Source organism: Staurois parvus, unplaced genomic scaffold (genome assembly GCF_062004578.1).
Source record: "Staurois parvus isolate SC_StPar_1 unplaced genomic scaffold, SC_StPar_1.0 ptg000155l, whole genome shotgun sequence".
Lineage (NCBI taxonomy): Eukaryota > Metazoa > Chordata > Amphibia > Anura > Ranidae > Staurois > Staurois parvus.
This window is the reverse complement of record NW_028317951.1, coordinates 23,947,101-23,966,706: the sequence shown is the minus strand read 5'-3', so window position 1 is coordinate 23,966,706 and position 19,606 is coordinate 23,947,101. Positions and strand designations below refer to the sequence as shown.

At 41.1% G+C, this 19,606-nt stretch overlaps 1 protein-coding gene across 1 annotated transcript in view; it reads right to left on the bottom strand.

The window, feature by feature from the left end:
* MFN1 (mitofusin 1) overlaps positions 1 to 19,366 on the bottom strand; it is a 48,677-nt gene extending 29,311 nt beyond the window's left edge. Inside the window, exons 1-5 of the mRNA XM_089675544.1 lie at positions 19,248 to 19,366; positions 8,849 to 8,971; positions 5,982 to 6,117; positions 5,327 to 5,489; positions 850 to 974 (exon numbers count right to left, since the gene is read on the bottom strand). Of these exons, the coding sequence (XP_089531670.1) occupies positions 850 to 974; positions 5,327 to 5,489; positions 5,982 to 6,117; positions 8,849 to 8,963 (539 nt within the window). The 5' untranslated portion in view covers positions 8,964 to 8,971; positions 19,248 to 19,366. The remainder of the gene's footprint in view (positions 1 to 849; positions 975 to 5,326; positions 5,490 to 5,981; positions 6,118 to 8,848; positions 8,972 to 19,247) is intronic.
* Positions 19,367 to 19,606: the final 240 nt, after the last annotated feature.

Here is a 19,606-nt window from a genome sequence, read left to right as displayed (position 1 = left end):
CCCCTCTTTGACACCTGAACAAGTATCCACTGGAAGAAGATTTCCCCTCACCTCCTGAACTTTAACATTTTACATTTCTTATCATTTCTGTTCCAGTAACAACTGTCTCCAGCACTAATAGAGAGGGTGAACATCCCCAGCAGAGAAACAGACATTAAAGGCTACCTTTGGAAAATGTTACACTCATATTTAGGGTGTAACATGTTTCAGCTTTTGAGTACCTTTGAACTATCAAGGAATGCTAAGTGTTAGTTACGAGAGCCAGAGACTGATAGATTAAATTAGATCTACTTTACAGAACTAAAGACCAGGAAAACTTTGCCAAATACACTTTCACTTTTAATCCCATTTTACTATGTACTGTAATATTTTTCTGTAAATATTTTTTTATAAATTAAAATTTAGAGTTGTTAAACTGAACCTCTGAATTCTCTAAATCAGAAATTAGAAACATGCTGAGACCAGACTTAAAAGCAGCAGTGTGGCTTATCCTTCTAATGGGCCAACAGGAGTAAAAGAGAACAGCATCTGATACTACCATAAGTGTCTATACTTGTAACAGATGACTGGTATTTAGGCTTTCCTTTACTAGCATTATGCACATTCTGAAAGCAAAAGCAGTGAATTATCATTTGTTTGGCCTATATAAACAAAATAGTTTTCAATAGAAATCAATACCCTGGAAAGTGGTTATAGACTGATCATGTACAGGAACACCATTCAATAAATCCATTGAGCATAGAATCCATTATGTATAGAGCTTTGAATGTATTTTGTTCTGTTATGCTCAAAATGCACCAACCTCATCTTTAACCAAACTAGCTCCGCGGCAGTATTTTCAGCACATACCTGTCTACCAGGACCAGGTCATCTCTCAGAAGGGCACACTTTGTCTTTGGCCAGAAAACATGCACAAGGCATCCCACTTCCAAATCCTTATCCATATGAAGGGCATGAGCCAGCTGATTCACAGTCTGCATACAGAAATGTTATTATATAAAATTGTAAAAATACTGTTAAGAGTAGATGCCCACAAACATCTCTTCAACTGAATGTAATTATTACACTGTCTCCTATAGGTGATCAGGATGAATTATAAAGCACAGGTAATGTCATCTCTTTTTAGTTCCCAGGAATGACACTGTAAACGGATAACAGCCACATCTGCCTTACTACCACCTCAAACTTACACATCACAACCAAAATTATTATGATGCCTATTAGTGATGCACCAATATATCGACCGAAAATAGGGTTATCGGCATTTTGCTGCTGAAAAAAAAAGTGGCAATAATAATAATGGTCTTTAGTGCGAAATCACATCCCCCCATCGACTTCAATGCAAATTGCGACCCCCCCATCGACTTCAATGCATAAATTTATATTCATTAAAAAAGTTTTAATTCATATTCATTTAAGTTCATGATATTAAAAAGGAGAAGTACAGCCAAAGCTCTTTTGGCTGTACTGCTCCAGTGGATCACAGGAGTGCAGTTAGTTCTGCACTCCTGTGACCCATTTTCAGTGACAATGGGCTGAAGCCGGTCCAGGCTGGGGAAACATCCCGACTTTAAAGTTGGGATTCCTTCCAGAGTCTGGAGCAGCACCTGGCTCAACCTCTCAGAGAGCTGCCAAGAGCCTGAGCCAGCTGCTTAATCCCCCTCCATAGCCCAGCACTCCAGTGAGTGTGGGGGAGTGGGGGAGGAGCCGAGCAGACAGCGGTGACTGAAAGTCACCGGTCTCTGCTCAGAGCGCCTGTGAAAACTGAGTGATCAGCGGTCATGTGATTGCCGAGTTCACACTCTTAGAGCCAGTGGGGGACTGATGCTGCATCCACCTAGGTAAATAGGATTTAAAAAAAAAAAAGAAAAGGAAATCCCTTCTCTATTAAAAAGTTGAATACAATTATACATAAAAAGATATATTTATTTTTTTTTAAAAACTGCGAGTTTCAGATTGGGTTTTTGGCAAAATGCATCCCAAATTTTCAGATTTAGTCCAGAATTTTAACTTTGGTGAACCACTAATGCTTATATTTTACAAAGCGATTGAAATCTCTAGTACTTAATTTTAAAAATAAAAAACACATCTTTATTTAAAAGTTAGTAAAACAAAGGCAGGAGAGCAATGTCTACAAAACCTTACAAACGGAAAGAAAAATAGGACGACAGCCTAGAAAGATCATATACAGCTAATATAGGAGCACTGTATTAACATAGGAAATGACAGTACATATATAGCCACACCGAATCAAATGTTACTACTGAAAACATAAAAAAAGCAATGTGTTAGCTGTACCTGTTCAAACAAACATGAATAGTCATACTGATACTTTTTTTTTTTTATATATTCCAATGGTTTTTATTAATTTTTAAACATTTTATAAAACAGAGGCAATAAAACACGCCCACGCAGGGGCTATCAATTGCACAGAGAGAAAAGAAAAAAAAATGTGCAAAATAAAAAGAAAAACAGTGCTCTAACGCCAACAGGGCAAAAGGTACGCCCACGCTGGGGCTATCAATGGCACATAAGGTACAAAACATTAATGCAACTGACTAACAACTAAAGGCAGCTGTCCAGTCGAGAGAGAGAGAGAGAGAGAGAGAGAGAGAAAGGGGGGGGGGCAAAAAGCAGGGGTCCAAGAGCACCAGTATCGAACGCCATTACATCCCCAGGCTAGCCAGGGGGAGCATGGGAAAGGCATATTGCAGCCACGGCTCCCATATTTTCAAAAATTTACGGTGGGAGCCGTTGCGGATACTCAACATCTGTTCGTTGAGCATCATAGTAGTCATACGATCCCGCACCCCCTGAATAGGGACAAACGGACTCTTCCAGGCCTGAGCAATTGTTCTAGTGGCCAATAAAAACAAATAAGAAGCCAACTTCTGCTGGTGAGCCAAGAAGCCCGGTATGGGGCAATGAAGCAAGGCATACCGGGCATCCCGGTGTATGGAGAGATGAAACAAGGTGAAAAGGAGGCCAAACACACGAGACCAAAAGCGAAACAGTCTCGGGCATGACCACCAGATATGCAATACATCTCCACGATGGCCACAACCCCGAAAACATTGATCACTACAGGCAGGGTTAGCCCGGGCCAACCGAGCCGGAACCCAATACCAACGAAACAATACCTTATAGGCTGCCTCCAGTGTGGTCATATTAAATGAGCATTTAGCTATGAATGACCAGGCCTTATTCCAGTCCTCCGGATCCACAGCCACTCCCAGATTGCGTTCCCACTGAACAACATATGAAAGAGAATTATGCGACGAGCGTCTGTTCAGAGCTGCATAAAGAAGGGATATAAGGCCCGGAGCGCCCGGGCGCTGTTGGCAAAGCTGTTCAAAGGCATATTTCTGGTACGGGAAAGCAGAAGTGCCCCGCAGCAAGAGCAGCCAGTGTCGCAATTGAAGGTTTCGAAAGAATTCCGCCGGGGGGACATTCCGCGATTCCCGAAGAGAGTTCCAGGCGGGAAAGGACCGAGAAATCAAAAAGTGTCGCACCTGCGAAAAACCATTAGTCACCCACCAAGAAAACGCCTCCGGATGGTCTAAACCCGGTGGGAAAAGAGGGTTGTTAATAATTGGGAGCAAAGGCAAAAAAGGTGACATCAGGCCACCAGAGTAACGTACCGAGTCCCAGACTTGTAAGCCATGAAGTAACATCGGACTCAGTGCCATAGGGCGCAGGGCAGGGGGAAGCCATAGAAGCGTCGACGTTGCGATAGGGGCACAATTAGGTAGTTCCAACAGGACCCAAAGGGGGATGTCGGAAGAGGCGTGCAGCATAGACAGTGGGGCAATCTGGCTCGCCTGATAACACTTTGTTACATTGGGCACCCCAAGACCACCCTGGAGTCTATGAGCAAAAAGCGTATTTCTGGATACTCTGGGGTGCTTAATACTGATACTTTTCATGTAAATTGCTACCTTCTATACCACCCATTCCGACAACAGTTTGAAACTGTACAAATAGCAAAGAAGAAAAAAAAAAGAAGGAGCTACAGCATAAAACAATTACCAACATATTGCCCTAAACACTATGTACCGCGGACTATTCAGTTTGAATTAACCAAAATTATGTATTGTCTTATGTGTCTGACACAAGGCACATAAAAGAAACAATCACTGCTAAAAGCACGCAAAAAAAATGTGAATATATACATGTCATTATGAATTTGTATAATTGCTATGGACCTGAACCATTCAGAATATTAATGCATAAAAACAACACAGCCTATTTGTTTAAAACCACACTGGACTGAGCAGCAGGATGTAAACAGATGTTAAAGAAATGAACAGCAGTTGCCTGAGCAGTACAAAGGTGGACAGAACATTTGTAGTAGAAATCTGTCCTGAAAGATAAATATAATGCCATTGCTAATCTCCTTCTGAAAATACTAGTTGCAGGGCTCATTCCGGACTCAACTCTGATTTCTTATGATCAAGTATCCAACAGGTTAAAGAATATGTAAACCCAGCATTTCATATTCCTGATATGTGACTGCTGTACCATGCACTTGTTTAAAAAAGTATCCTGTTCTCTTTGTATTGCTTCCCTTGTTTGAAATTCCTGGTGTTCCTGCCAGTCCCCCTGCTTTCCTATTAAAAACTGACTACACTAAGCAGGAGAGCACAGAGTGGTCAGTTCTCTAGCTATGCTGGGAACTCAGTGTGCTCTCCTCTAATAATCAGACATGTCCTGACAACCCCAGCCACACACAGCCTATAACACGCACACACAGCCTATCACTGGGAAGATCAGTCTACTGTGGTTTCTTTTCCCCCAGCTCTTATGCAGCAAGGAATAGAGGAAATGTGATCACTTATGACAAAAGGGGAAAAAAAAAAGTATTTATAATGTTTTTTTTTTTTTGTTTTTTTTTTAATATCTATACATAAATGTTCTACAGTCAATAGATCTGGAGAATAATTTTTTTTTCTTTTGTCAGTTTTGGTTACAATAGGCAGGGGTTAAAACCCGTCAGGGTTTTGCTTGTTGACTTTATCTCACTGGGGTAGATTTTCACCTCATCTACCAAAGAAACGAGAGAAGTTAAGTTATATCTCAGCTTTTCTGTAAATGCACAGCTTGAACCTGCACACTACCACTTCCTATTCATTCTTAGCAGTTCACGATTTACAATGACTGCCCTAGAAAGTGAGATTTGCATAAACTAGAACTTCAGTTGCTTTTCATCTCTGGATCTACACACAGCTTTTTGTTTTGCCAGCAGGTAAACCCGGCTATCGCATTTATTATATGCTCAGTATGATTAGCCCAGGTTAGTCACAGGTTTACGGAAGAAAATAAATACCTTAACACTTTTCTTTTCTTCAGAGCCTTCAGTCATCAAATATGCCTTATCTCCATCTGTTCCCTCCACACTCAGGAAGCAGTTGGTAGTGTGTCCAATGCCACTGGGCAACACCCTGTCCCACAACATGGAGTTTATCACTGTACTTTTTCCACTGCTTGTCCTAAAATATATATAAAGAAAATATCATGATATTTTTATACTTGTTAATTCCAAGGAGTCCTCCTGCAGGTTTTGTAATCAGAAGCACCATTATTGTTACCATTACATGGCGCTGGAACTTACAGCTCAGTATATTTTAACAGGACAATTAATTTTTACAGAAAAAACATTAAATCACGGTGGAGGAAATTCAATTCATTCACCATGGTGGGTATTACACCATGGCATTGAGAAGTATTCCACTGTCTGCCAAAGCTGTCCTCAGTCAGGTATCAGTAATGCTGCTATTTCTGCAATCACACAGCGGAACGACTGTGGTACAATGAGCGGCACTGCTACTAGAGTAGGATATACTCCAACTGCAAGCATGGCTTAGGAGCTCTCCATGGATCCTACTAACCATAGCACAATTGTGGTTAGGCAAGCTGAATGTCGAGCATTTCCCCGTGTCCTGACAACATTTACAAAAGAACAATTACAAGCTACTGCTTACCTGCCAAAGAACGCTACCTTCATGTGCCTCCGTGACAAAACCTCACCAATGCCAGCCAGATTTTTCTTGAAACTCTGAATTTCCTTGAGGTCATATTCATTGGTTATGTTTTTTAATTCTAAATTCTGAGAGGTGTCTGTAAGAACACAAAGAAATGTGGACATATGAAATCACTAGGAATGCATGTGTAGCAAGTTTTCTTTTTTCAGGCTTCCAAACCCCCTTATTTTCACTTGGTGATTTGGCCATTAAAATACTTCCTATCCAATGATGACAACGCTGACTGTACGTAATATATCTATGGAGGAGTAGCACTGGTATTTTAGGCTGCTCTCATGATTTGGGCTACAAACACCTTACCCTCTCTTCATCTCCATTACATAGAAGGAAGTTGTTTTGTAGTTTACAGAAGATACAAGGGAAGGCAGATGACATTGTTTGAGATTTCAGTTCAATGCACAATTCACAGAAGTTACAAGCACAGTAGGATCAACTGGAATTTTTTTGTACTTGTAGAAAATGTACTTCGATGTGGTGGCTACATTTGTTTCCTTTTTGTTTTTCTTGGGCTTAGATGTTCTATTAGGTGACAAAATGGATGGGGATATGGATGAGATCATAGAGGAACAAATAGCTGCCAATCACTGAGATGAGGGTACAAACAGACCACATATGTTTGCAAACTCCAAGCGGGCTTTCATATGTTTTGCACTGAGGAGAGGCTTCTGTCTAGCCACTCTGTCAAAGCCCATATGGGTGGAGGGCTGCAGTTATGGTTGTCCTTCTGGAACTTTGTCCGATCTCCACACAGAAACTCTGAATCTCAGTCTCATCAGGTTCTTGGTCACCTTTCTTACTAAAGCCCTTATTCACCGATTGCTCGGTTTGGCTGGGTGACCAGCTCTTCGAAGAATCCTGGTTGTGCGAAATAACTTCTATTTGAGAATTATGGAGACCACAGTGCTCTTGGGAACCTTCAGTGCAGCAGAAATTTTTTGTAGCCTTCCCCAGATCTGGGCCTTGCAATAATCCTGTCTCTGAGCTCTGCAGGCAGTTCCTTCGACATGGCTTTTGCTCTGATAGAGTATGCAATGTCAGCTGTGAGGCCTTTTAAAGAGAGGTTTGTGCCTTTCCAAATCATGTTCAATCAATTTAAGTTACCACCAGTAAACTCCAATCAAGGTCTAAAATAATCTCAGTAACGATCAAGAGAAATGGGAGGCACCTGAGCTAAATTTCAAGTTCTGTTGCAAAGGGTTTGAATACTTATGAAATTTTAATATTTTTGTTTTTATTTTTAATAAATTCACAGACATTTCCAATACTCTGTTTTTGCTTTGTTGTTATGTGGTACCAAGTGTAGATTAATGAGAAAAAAATGAATTTAAACCAGTGTAGTATCAGGCTGCAACATAACAAAATTGAAAAAAGTGAAGGGAGTCTGACTACATTCTGAAGGAAAAAAAAAAAAAAAAAAAAAAAATCACACACATACTTGCCAAAAGTATTGGGACGCCTACCTTTAAACACACATGATCTTTAATGGCATCCCAGTCTTAGTCCGTAAGGTTCAATATTGAGTTGGCCCACCCTTTGCAGCTATAACAGCTTTAACGCTTCTGGGAAGGCTGTCCACAAGGTTTAGGAGTGTGTCTATGGGAATGTTTGACCATTCTTCCAGAAGCGCATTTGTGAGGTCAGGCACTGGTGTCAGGGACAAGAAGGCCTGGCTCGCAGTCTCCACTCTAATTCATCCCAAAGGTGTTCTATCGGGTTGAGGTCAGGACTCTGTGCAGGCCAGTCAAGTTCTTCCACCCCAAACTCGCTCATCCATGTCTTTATAGACTTTGCTTTGTGCACTGGGGTGCAGTCATGTTGGAACAGGAAGGGGCCATCCCCAAACTGTTCCCACAAAGTTGGGTGCATGAAATTGTCCAAAATGTCTTGGTATGCTGACGTCTTAAGAGTTCCCTTCATGGGAACTAAGGGGCCAAGCCCACCCCCTGAATAACAACCTCACACCATAATCCCCCCTCTACCAAACTTTACACTTGGCACAATGCAGTCAGGCAAGTACTGTTCTTCTGGCAACTGCCAAACCCAGATACATCCATCAGATTGCCAGACAGAGAAGCATGATTCGTCACTCCAGAGAACATGTCTCCACTGCTCTAGAGTCCAATGGCGGCGTGCTTTACAGCACTGCATCCAACGCTTTGCATTGCACTTGGTGATGTAAAGCTTGGATGCAGCTGCTCGGCCATGGAAACCCATTCCATGAAGTTCTCTATGCACTGTTGTTATGCTAATCTGAAGGCCACATGAAGTTTGGAGGTATTTAACTATTGACTCTGCAGACAGCTGGCAACTTATATGCACCGTGTGCTTCAGCATGCGCTGACCCCGTTCTGTCATTTTACGTGGCCTACCACTTCATGGCGGAGTTGCTGTTGTTCCCAGTTGCTTCCACTTTGTTATAATACCACTAACAGTTGAGTGTGGAATATTTAGTAGCAAGAAATTTCAAGGATGGACTTATTGCACAGGTGGCAACTTATCACGATACCATGCTTGAATTCACTGAGCTCCTGAGAGTGACCCATTCTTTCACAAATGTTTGTAGAAGCAGTTTGCAAGCTCAGGTGCTTGCTATACACCTGTGGCCATGGAGGTGATTGGAACACCCAATACATTTTGGCAATATAATGTGTGTGTGTGTATATATATTTATTTTTTTTCAATAATTATTATTATTTATTTGAGGGGGGGGGGGGTTGGTCCTTTTAAATTTGTTTAAAATGTTCTTATAAAATTATTGCTTGAAAGTTATTCCATACATGGGCTTTTGAACAAGTACCCACTCTTACCTTCTACAAAGGTAACTCCATCACCGATATATCCCACTAGCTGGTCAAAAATAGATGTAATGGCCTTCTTTGCCTGCACAAAGTGCTTTAACGGGGACACACTTGTTTCTTCCATGTCTTTTCCTGTGCAGAAAACAAATAGACTGCTAATTAAGCACACAATAGTAGGGTTATTTCTACAAAAATATAAAACAACAATATTAATAAAATTAGGGTAGAACTGAAGGAAAAACTTTTTTTTTTCATTTAAATATAGTAAGGTAAGGTTTATAACTCCTGTCAGTTTTCTGAGGGGGTTTTGCCATCTGTACCTAGTTTAGGAATCTTCCTTTAACTTCCTGTCTCACAGCCAAAACAGGAATTGAGACAAAATCCCTCCAAAGTAAGGAAAATCCCTGGTACTCACCAGGGTCATCAGAACCAGCATCCTCAATGAAAGATCTCCCCTCCATTCCTATTTTATGACCACTCAAAATCAGATTTTTTTTCTCTTTTACCTTTTGTGATAATGGTCAACAGAACATATAGAGAGGGTGAATCTTCCTAATGGGGACACAGACAGCAATAAAAACCCAAAAGGGGTTTTAATCCCTCTCCACTCTAATCTAAAACCTAAAAGAAAAAGTTTTTCCTTCAGTTATAAATTAGCAAAGCCGTAAAAAAAAAAAAATATATATATATATTAGTCCACAATCTGAAATAATCCGTGATTAAGTGATACAATAAAAGAAAAAAGAAATCCGTGCAAAAGAAGAAAGTCCAAAAAGAAATCTATATCCCAATCCTCACCAGATATGATGGACTCCTAGCCTTTAGAGCTTTAAAGTCAAAAAAGCTTATTACTGGTGAGATGTTCTGTGTATACACAGAGTATTTAGTGCTGGCCCCGTGCCTTTAAAGTGCACTTTATAAAGAGTTTTGAACAGATAAGACTTTTTAACTTTTTTTCTAAACCCCGGAACGGATTAATTGGTTTTCAATGCATTTACAAATTTTTTTTTGATTTCTCGGTCAGGATCAAAAGCACCACTATCAACCCATCCCTGCATGCCAGGGGTAACCTTGGATTCTGATCTTTTCAGGCCCATATACAATTCCTGTCAAAATCATGCAGCCTCAACCTCTGCAACATCTCCAGAATACACCCCTTTTTAACCAATGATACCCCAAAACTCCAAATTCACTCCTTGGTTATCTCTCACCTTGACTACTGCAACTCGCTCCTCATTGGCTTACCTTTATATAGGCTATGCCCCCTCCAGTCCATCATGAATACGCAAAATAAGAAAAAGGTGCAGCGCTAAAAACCAATGATAAATCAATAAAATGCGAATATATATATATATATATATATATATATATATATATATATATATATATATATATATATCCAACTCACATATAAGTGACAAAGTGCAGATATAATGCGAATAAATAAGTAAAAATTATACATCAAAGTGCTGTTAGAGTGACAATGGTGAGCACTTGATGGTGCTAAATGTCTATCAGAAAATATAATCAGATATATAATCGTAGGAAAGTTCATAAAATTGCTAATCGTGAAGATCCATCAAATAATCTCAGGTAAGTGCTCCGTATGCTCAATAATTATCCAGGTGAGGTGCCCTTAATATGTTAAGATTACGCACTCATCAGATGTGTAATCATAATACGCATTTGTATATATGGTGTTGTCTGTCGGAGGTCCCTTTAAGGAAATGAGCAGCCTGGTCTGGTCAGAGAGAGATATATCCCCTTCCCCTGGGTAGTCTGCAGCACTCCAAGCCGTCCTCCAGAACCTTGAATTCTAATCTCAGAAACGCTTCTCTGGCCGCCGCCGCCACCTCCCTGGACTCGCTGTGTCTGGCTCTCTGACCAGACCAGGCTGCTCATTTCCTTAAAGGGACCTCCGGCAGACAACACCATATATACAAATGCGTATTATGATTACGCATCTGGTGAGTGCATAATCTTAACATATTCATGGCACCTCACCTGGATAACTATTGAGTATATGGAGCACTTACCTGAAATCATTTGATGGATCTTCATGATTAGCAATTTCATGAACTTTCCTACGATTATATATCTGATTATATATTCTGATAGACATTTAGCACCATCAAGTGCTCACCATTGTCACTATCAGCACTTTGATGTAAACTTTTTACTTATTTATTCGCATTATATCTGCACTTTGTCACTTTATCACTTATATGTGAGTTGTACATTTATACAGAGATATATATAATATCGCATTTTATTGATTTATCATTTTCTTTTTAGCGCTGCACCTTTTTCTGATTTTGATTACCTTGGAGGTTGTTTTGGTTACCTTTTGTTGCATTGGCTGCTTTTGGTCCTTAGCGCTCGCTTATCCTGCTTTCCATCATGAATACTGCTGCCAGGCTCATCCACCTTACCAACCGTTCAGTGTCTGCTACCCCTCTCTGCCAATCCCTCCACTGGCTTCCACTCGCCCAACAAATAAAATTCAAAATACTAACAAAAACTTACAAAGCCATGCACAACTCTGCCCCCAGCTACATCACCACCCTGGTCTCAAAATATCTACCAAACCGCTCTCTTCGATCCTCTCAAGACCTTCTAATCTCTAGTTCCCGCGTAACCTCCTCCCATGCTTGCCTCCAGTACTTCTCCCGAGCTTCTCCCATCCCATGGAACTCCCTACCTCAATCTGTCCGACTATGGTGTCCGTTTGTGAACCAGCGGTAATAGATCGCTGCTCAGTTCTCCGGCATTCTCGGAGAACACAGTTCTCCTGTGAATGCAGTTTATGAAGCAGTTCTCCGAACAAAGGGAGAACGGTCTCCAAACGCTGGAAAACGGTCTACAAACTCTGAAAAATGGCTCATTTTACTATAATCTCTCGAGATTATAGTAAAAGATCAGTTTACTAAACAGAGGTAAACTATCTCTGCTTAGTTTTCGGTCCCTCTGATTCTCCAGCTCTGGGCTGGAGAATCTGGAGGGAGAACACAGATCTCCAGAGAAGGGCTGACATGATCTCCTGAGTGTCATAAACTGTGAATGACCAGAGAATAGCTGAGATCTGTTGAGTCATAAACGGACACCTATCTCCTAATCCACCTTTAGATGATACCTGAAAGAGTCCTCTTTAAAAAACGTCTATCCTGCTTCTATCTAGTAAACTGCCTTTTATTTCCACCATCAGCTCATCCCCCCCCACAGCTATTACCTTTTGTATCACTCAACCCTTCCTCTTAGATTGTACGCTCTAAGGAGCAGGGCCCTCTGTTTCCTCTTGTACCAAATTGTATTGTAACTATTTTATGCCTACCTTCATTTAGTAAATCGCTGCGCAAACTGTTGGTGCTATATAAATCCTGTATAATAATAATCTTCTATTTCACTGAAACGCTGCCATGAACTACGCAGTGTCCTATGTCTGCATGAATGAACAGTGAAGTGGACATTCCTCCCACATAGCAGTTTCCAGATTTCGTTCTTACTACATGTAAGCGTAATTCATATCATCAACTGCACAAGATTCTTAATGAGTCTGCAAAAATCCAATGGCAATAAAGCAAAGCATAAACTACAATTCAGAGTAGTGTGTTTTGGTACCACAAACATCAGTTGATTTTGTTTACCAGCTAGCATATTCCACAAGTGGTTGTCCTTGGCAAGGACAGACAAGTGGTGTCACTTACTTCCTGGTAACATTCCCACATATCTGTGTTTGTACATAACTTACTGCTTGACATTACACAGTAACTGGATCAGGGAAATGCTTCAGAAGAACTGGTAAACATACAGTAAAGCAAAGTAGTATTTTACTTTGCTACGCAGGCATAGCAGAATTATCATGCAAATAAAAAAGCAGACAGTAGCAAATGCAATAAAATGAAGGCTGTCCTGCAAAATCATTAAAATGTTAGGCTCAGCTCACTCCTGAGTAGTTTCAAATAATTTTCTAGGAGCACTTCAATGTCTAATGTGAATTCATATTGTATTCTATGGTGCCTGTTCACACCTTAGTGTCGTGTCACTTGAAGATTGAGAGCACAAATATGCAAAAAGTGCTGCATTTTTTGGGCGTCAAAGTGAGCACCTGAAAAATGTTTTTTTGTGCGATTTTTCCTAGTAACTAGCTTTCCATTTGCTAAAGTGAAAACATATAACCCTGATAATGTGTGTATAAAAAATTGCCCCATGCTTTGCTGGGTGCTACATGCACCGTTAGAGGGAATTACTATTCTCCTATGCATAAACTATTTCCAGCATGCTAGAAAATGCCTTCCATTGACTACACCCTCCATATAATTGCTACTTATGCAGTAGATTACAATCACAAAATCCCAATCACAGGCCCTCAGGCATATACAAACTAGGGATCACTTGGTTGTCACAGACAATTCATATACTGCTGCAAATGTTCACATGTATCATCTTGATGAAAAGGTGAATACAAATTGAATATTGCAGATAGATTTAAATTGAACTCCAGGAATTTAGCCATTTTGTAACACCTGCTGGCTTACTAGGAGTTAAACCCAGTGAGATACATGCCACCTCATGGACGTCTCTCCTATTTACAAATGACATCTTTACTGACTGCTGGGAGTAAAGCTATTCTGGGGCTCTGACAAGAGGGGCACGGTCTTCTCATACCCGCCCCTCTCCTCCACTGTCCATGCACAGAAGACTTTGTATTTTGTGAATGAGTTCTTTGTGATTGGGCAGGTATAGCGGCTGTATGTGACCCTGCAGCTTCTGGAGCTGAGACCAGAAGGTCCAGCTTCAGAGTGACAGATGTATAACGGCAGTTGTACTTCCAGCACTCAGTAAAAATAAAAATTGCAAAAAAAAAAAAAAGCAATAAGTCCACAAAATATCTAAAAGAAGAAAAGCAAGTGCTAAAACCACCAGCAGCTATTGCACCAATAAAGGCAACCAAAAATAACCTTCCAAAAAGGAGGAGCCGTACACAGTGATGTCACGCCACCGAGAACACGAGGAGGTCCGGCAGCCATCTTTTTGGATTCTCAGATGGTCAGTGTGATATGTGTTTATACTTATGTTAACCTGAATAAATGAGCACTTTTAAAGAATACTACACTATGGGCATCCTTCTTTCTGGTTCTATATGAGCCAATACCATCACAGAGCCCATTCCGGAGGACAACTGAGTGGAAGCAGATGACCCAGGGGAAGTGAGGTTTTCTGACCAGACCTGGCTGAGCATACCCTTAGGAGGGACCTTCGGCTGATATTATATACACAAATGCTTATTCTGATTGCGCATCTGGTGAGTGCGTAATCTTAACACATTCACAACACACCACCTGGATGATCACCTTGGAGCACTTATTTGAGACCAATTTTGGGTGTTCACTGTTCATTTGTGGATGCTTGTGCAATATTGATCGATTCATTAGCACCATTGTGTGCTCACCATTGTCACTTTATTAGCATTTATTGTGATTATTTGCACTTTATCACTTATGACTTGTCTAATAATTTTATTTATCATTTTGTGCATTATACATTATTGTGATAACCTTGATACTGTAGCGCTGCACCTGCATGTTTATTGGAATAAGTAAATGAGGTGGCATGCACTTTGTTGGACTGAACCCCTAGTAATCCAGAACATTATATAAAGTGGCTGAATTCATGGAGTTCAGTTGTAAGCAAAATGAGCTATAATGTTCCTGTACACTTATAAATACTTGATTCTCATTGATATTGGCATCCTTCATAGTTGGCTATACAGTCAGTGATGGTGGATGGCAGGAATCGAGATCAGTAGAGAAGCCTAATAATGATATTGTGAACACTGAAGGGTAACAAAAGGGGAATGCTATCGGTTGACATATTTGCAGTGCTTGACCATAATAAAAAACTAAGTTGACCTTTGGGGTACAAAATAACAAATGCACATATTTTGGCAGGAAAAAAAAGTGCATTTATTATTTTTCCCCAAAGAGCCTCCAAAGCATTGTACCCACAATCAATGGATCACTGGTGCAATGTCAGGCTCCTGCAGACACATCCTCCAGCTTTCTTGCCCTTACAAGCTTCTTGTCAGAAAACTGGAGGCCTATGCTTAAAATTGCTCCCACCCCCTTCTAACTCCCCTGTAGAAGGAAGATGATTATGCTTGCCTTTTCTCATGGTGCTCTAGTGTGGGCACATGATCAGCTCCCAGCAGCTGGATTCAGAGGAGAGGAGGGACTGCCAACAGCAGATTACCCAATGTAAGCCTTTGGGTGACGTCACTACCCAGACATTCCATATGTTGTTAGCTGTCCCTCTACCCCTTTAAGCCGGCCACTGAGGAGATCATGTGAGCTGACCAGAGCACCCTAAGAATAGGTAAGTATAGCCTTATATCCTTCCTTCTACAGGGTAGTTAGTGTAGGAGTTAGGAGGTGGGTGGGAGCATTTTAACCCCTTCACGCCTAAGCGTAAACAAATCCTAACGCCTAAGCACAATTTTGCAACTTTGACATGTGTTAGCAAAACTGTACATATCATCACAACTACTTTGTACATCCAGATGGATTATACCTCGTTATTTTTCAGGACAAATTGGGCTTTTAATTTTGTGGTAAATGGATTTTTTTTATTTTCAAAGGAAAACTGGCCCAAAATGTAGCTGTATATTTCTTGCTACTACCCATAACCTACCACCAAAGAATAACCAAAAGGAATTTCTCCTGCTGCTGACGATCGCAGCGATACCACGTGAGTTAGGCTACTGGTCTGCCACAAAAACGCATAGGAGTTTTTACTGTGCTTTTGCCATGCTTTCTGAGTGTTTAAAAACTGCACCAAAAATGCTTCTCAGAGGTGTATTTGAGGCGCTTTTCCATTGATTTCAATGGGAAGAGGTGTTTTTGGGGCATTTTTTTTTTTTTAAATAAACAAACATACTCCAAAGATGCTGCAAGCAGGTGTTTTTACACAGCAATGGAAGTGCAACACCCCAGTGTGAAAACATACACAGACAACACAGAGAAGCATTTTTCTTGAGCTTTTCAAGCACTTTTTTTAATGCAAAAATGCTTAAAAAATTCATCAGTGTGAAAGTAGCCTTAGTTGTTGTTTGGCCCAGAAACAATGATGTGCACTTTGTTTTTGTTATCCTGCCACTAACTGACACAGATGCTAATTTAAAAATGTAAAGAAAAGATCCTGAACAAAAAAAAAAAAAAATACTGACCCTGACCCAAACACTAACCTAGATCAAACCTTGATTTAGATATTTTTTTTTTATTTGTTTTTTTTTTTTTTTTTTTTTTTACACACACTTTTTTTTCCTCTCTGAAAAGGACAGAGACATACAATGTATCTCTCTCCTATGTTCAGAGACAGAAAACACGGGGAAGGCTTCAAAGTGACTGATCACTGCGACAGCCAATCAGAGGATAACACAGCAATCAGGTGACCCAGATTCGGGAAATCCGAGTCCTGATAGTTAGAATGGGACCCAGGGCTTTAAGTGAGACCCTGGTCTCTGTGCTGGGAGCACACGGTGCGGCGTGCTACCAGCACAAAGACAGGTATGCAAGTATGTGGCCCCACGAAAAACAGCCCAGTCCAGCGGGGCTCCATATTTGTGTATGGTCAGTGTGAAGGAGTTACGCTTAATTACTTCTATCTGGGACTTCTACTTTAGGCCTCATTCACACCATATGTGTAGAAAAACTGATGGAAACTGATGTGCAGATTTCACTTGCAGACACATCAGTTTTCATGGGTCTTTCAGTAAGCTTTATACAAGTTGCAGATTTCTGCACAGAAAAAAAATATGAAAATTGTGCTATTGCTGAGGTGTGAACAGGGCATATAGAGAACAATTGTTTTTCTGTGCCCGTCCAGAAAAACTGACATCTCTGCCCCATGGTGTGAACAAGCCCTTAATGTGGTGGTAAACCCTTACATACACCCAGTGAAATGACTGGCCTCAGGTGACACACAGAGATGAAACAAATCCTCCTACATAAGTTGTACCTGTTTACCTGCAGTATTCTCACCTCTACAACCAAAGTGCTGAATTTATAAAGCTTGTCTGAAAAGTTCAGAAAAAGGGGGTGGAGAGCTGAAATTACACATTTCAGAGCACAGTGAGGAGAGCTCTGAGAGCTGATTGGAGGGAAGAAACACACACCCTTCATACAGCAAACACAGGCTTATGCTGGAGCTCCCTCCCCGTCACCATTTTTCTCTTGGTGTCAGGAAAACTTGTCAAAAGTGATTCGTGCTGAAAGCAGAGGAACAAAGCAGCAGACAGAAATGACACTTAGTGCTCTTAATTGAGACAAGCACAGACTATAGAGGGATATGCTTTGTTCATATTTCATGTCTGAGCTTTACAACCTTATTTATTGGTAGCCAGCCATGCACAGCTGCTCCAGTTTTAATAAAGTTCCCATTGGGTATCCATATGCCTCCCTTCCATCATGAATCTATACCCTAAAAAGAAGGAACTCTTTATTTTTTTAGAGTAAAGCTCTTCTTAGAGTAAGGATGGTCCAAACCCAGCTAAGCCACATGTACAAGGAGTGTATATACATGCAGCTGTGGGGCAGGGAATGCCTCAGCCACTTATGATTGGCCCAGTACACTGACAGCTACTTCACACTCCTCTCTACATAGCAGAGCCATATAAAGCAGTGTGCTTACGGTATAAAGCACACGGTTAACCCTTTGATCGCCCCTCATGTTAACCCCTTTCTGCCCAGTGCCATTAGTACAATGTCAGTGCTTTTTATTAGCACTGACCACTGTATTGGGGTCACTGGGGATGTCAGTGACACCAAGTCAGTTCCCCCCAGTGGAAGAATGCCCACCGCAGTCCCAATATAAGTCGCAGATCGCCGCCATTACTAGGGAAAAAAAAAAAAAAAAAATTCCAGTATATATACACGACCATTTGTAAATGCTATAACTTTCACGTAAAAAATTAATTTAAACGTATTGGGATTTTTTTTAGCAAAGACATGTAGCAAAATACATTTTGGCCTAAATTTATGATGAAATTTGATTTTTTAAATTTTTTTACTGGACATTTTTAATAGCAAAAAGTAAAAAAAAACTGTTTTCCCAAAATTGTCGGCCTTTTTTTGTTTATAGCACAAAAAAAAAATTGCACAGGCGATCAAATACCACCAAAAGAAAGCTCTATTTGTGGGGGGAGGAAGATGTAAATTTCATTTGAGTGCAGCGTTGCATGACCGTGCAATTGTCAGTTAAAGTAACGCAGAGCGTATTGCCAAAAAAAAAAATAGCCTGGTCAGGAAGGGGGGGGGGGAAATCCTCTGGAGGGCAAGTGGTTAAAAAAGGGACAGGGACTTCTTCCCTCACGTTTTTCATGGGAACAGCATTCCTTTTATATGATTGGTTCGTTTTACCTGCAAGGTGCACATGTACAAGTGTGACCTAGCCTTAGACCCTGGTTGCAATTTGGCATGTGATTTGCATGTCATGTGAATTGCAAATCGCATGCCAAATTGCACCCTAGTGACCTCAATTACAGCGGTCATATCAGTGCGGTTCTGACTTGGTCGGAGCCACGCAGATCTCTAAAGTAGTACATGCACTACTTTTGGTGCGATTTGCATAGATATCTGTGTCAGATGTCTTGCAAATTGCACCTGAAATCGGCATGCCCCCCAACTTTGAAATGGCGCGACTTCACTGTAAGCCAGACTTGATGTGACCGGAGTGTTAGGCTACTTTTACATTGATCCAAGGCAAGAATGCATATGTATTTTTACCACGATTGAAGTGACTAAAAAAAAAAAAACGCACAAAAGATGCAACACAGGTGTTTTAGCAGCATTTTCCATTTATTTCAGGGAGTTGCTTTTTTTTACCGCACCAAAAATGCAGCAAGCAGGATATTTAAAAACGCACTGGACCCGCAATGGATTAGTGCGAAGAGTTCCATAGGAATACACGGTTTTCTTTGCTTTTTTTAATGCAGAAGTGGATCAGTGTGAAAGCAGCCTTAGGAAATATCTGTACTAGAAATCACCGGTCCTGGAGGTACAAATGGTCAAAAACCTGATGGAATAAATCGCACGGCTCCACCTCCTAACCAAAATAAGAAGGAATACCCCTCCTGATTGGTGGCCTTGTGATGGAAGGCAGATATGCAGGACCCCATTGGAACCCCCTAGTCAGATAGCAGGCGTTCATCCACACCTCAGCCCTCACTGCACTGCATCAGTCTTTCAGTTTCATGTTCTCTGCAGCTCCAAGTAATGCCAGGAAGTCCTCCGCCCATGATGTAGTACATATGACAGGAGCACGGCTCTCCTCCTCTGACATGCAGGAACGCCTGTACTGTCCTCCCTATATACAGAACAGGAGACCCGGCCTCTGCTCCCACTACACACATTACCTTCCTCCGCCGCCCCGGCCCACGGTCACAAGTTGAACTCACACCTAGCCGGCGTCTTGACCCCTGGGAACCTGATCTGCGCCCAGCCAATCAGAACAGGAGGTGTGTTTCACGCACAGCTCTCTGGTCTGGTTACAAGAGGCAAACCGGTCACCCCATTTCCGTCCCCGCCTCCATCTTGGTGACTTCACGTCTAGAACCCAGGAAAACCTGTTTTCCATGGAAATGGAGGCCGCAGAGATTCCATGTACTGTCACTATTGGAATTTCTGCTCTGAAAATAATTGTGTTGCCTTATAGACCGAGATATGACATCCTGCCTCCTTTATAACCATTTGCCCCTCAGGCGAATTCTGCCAT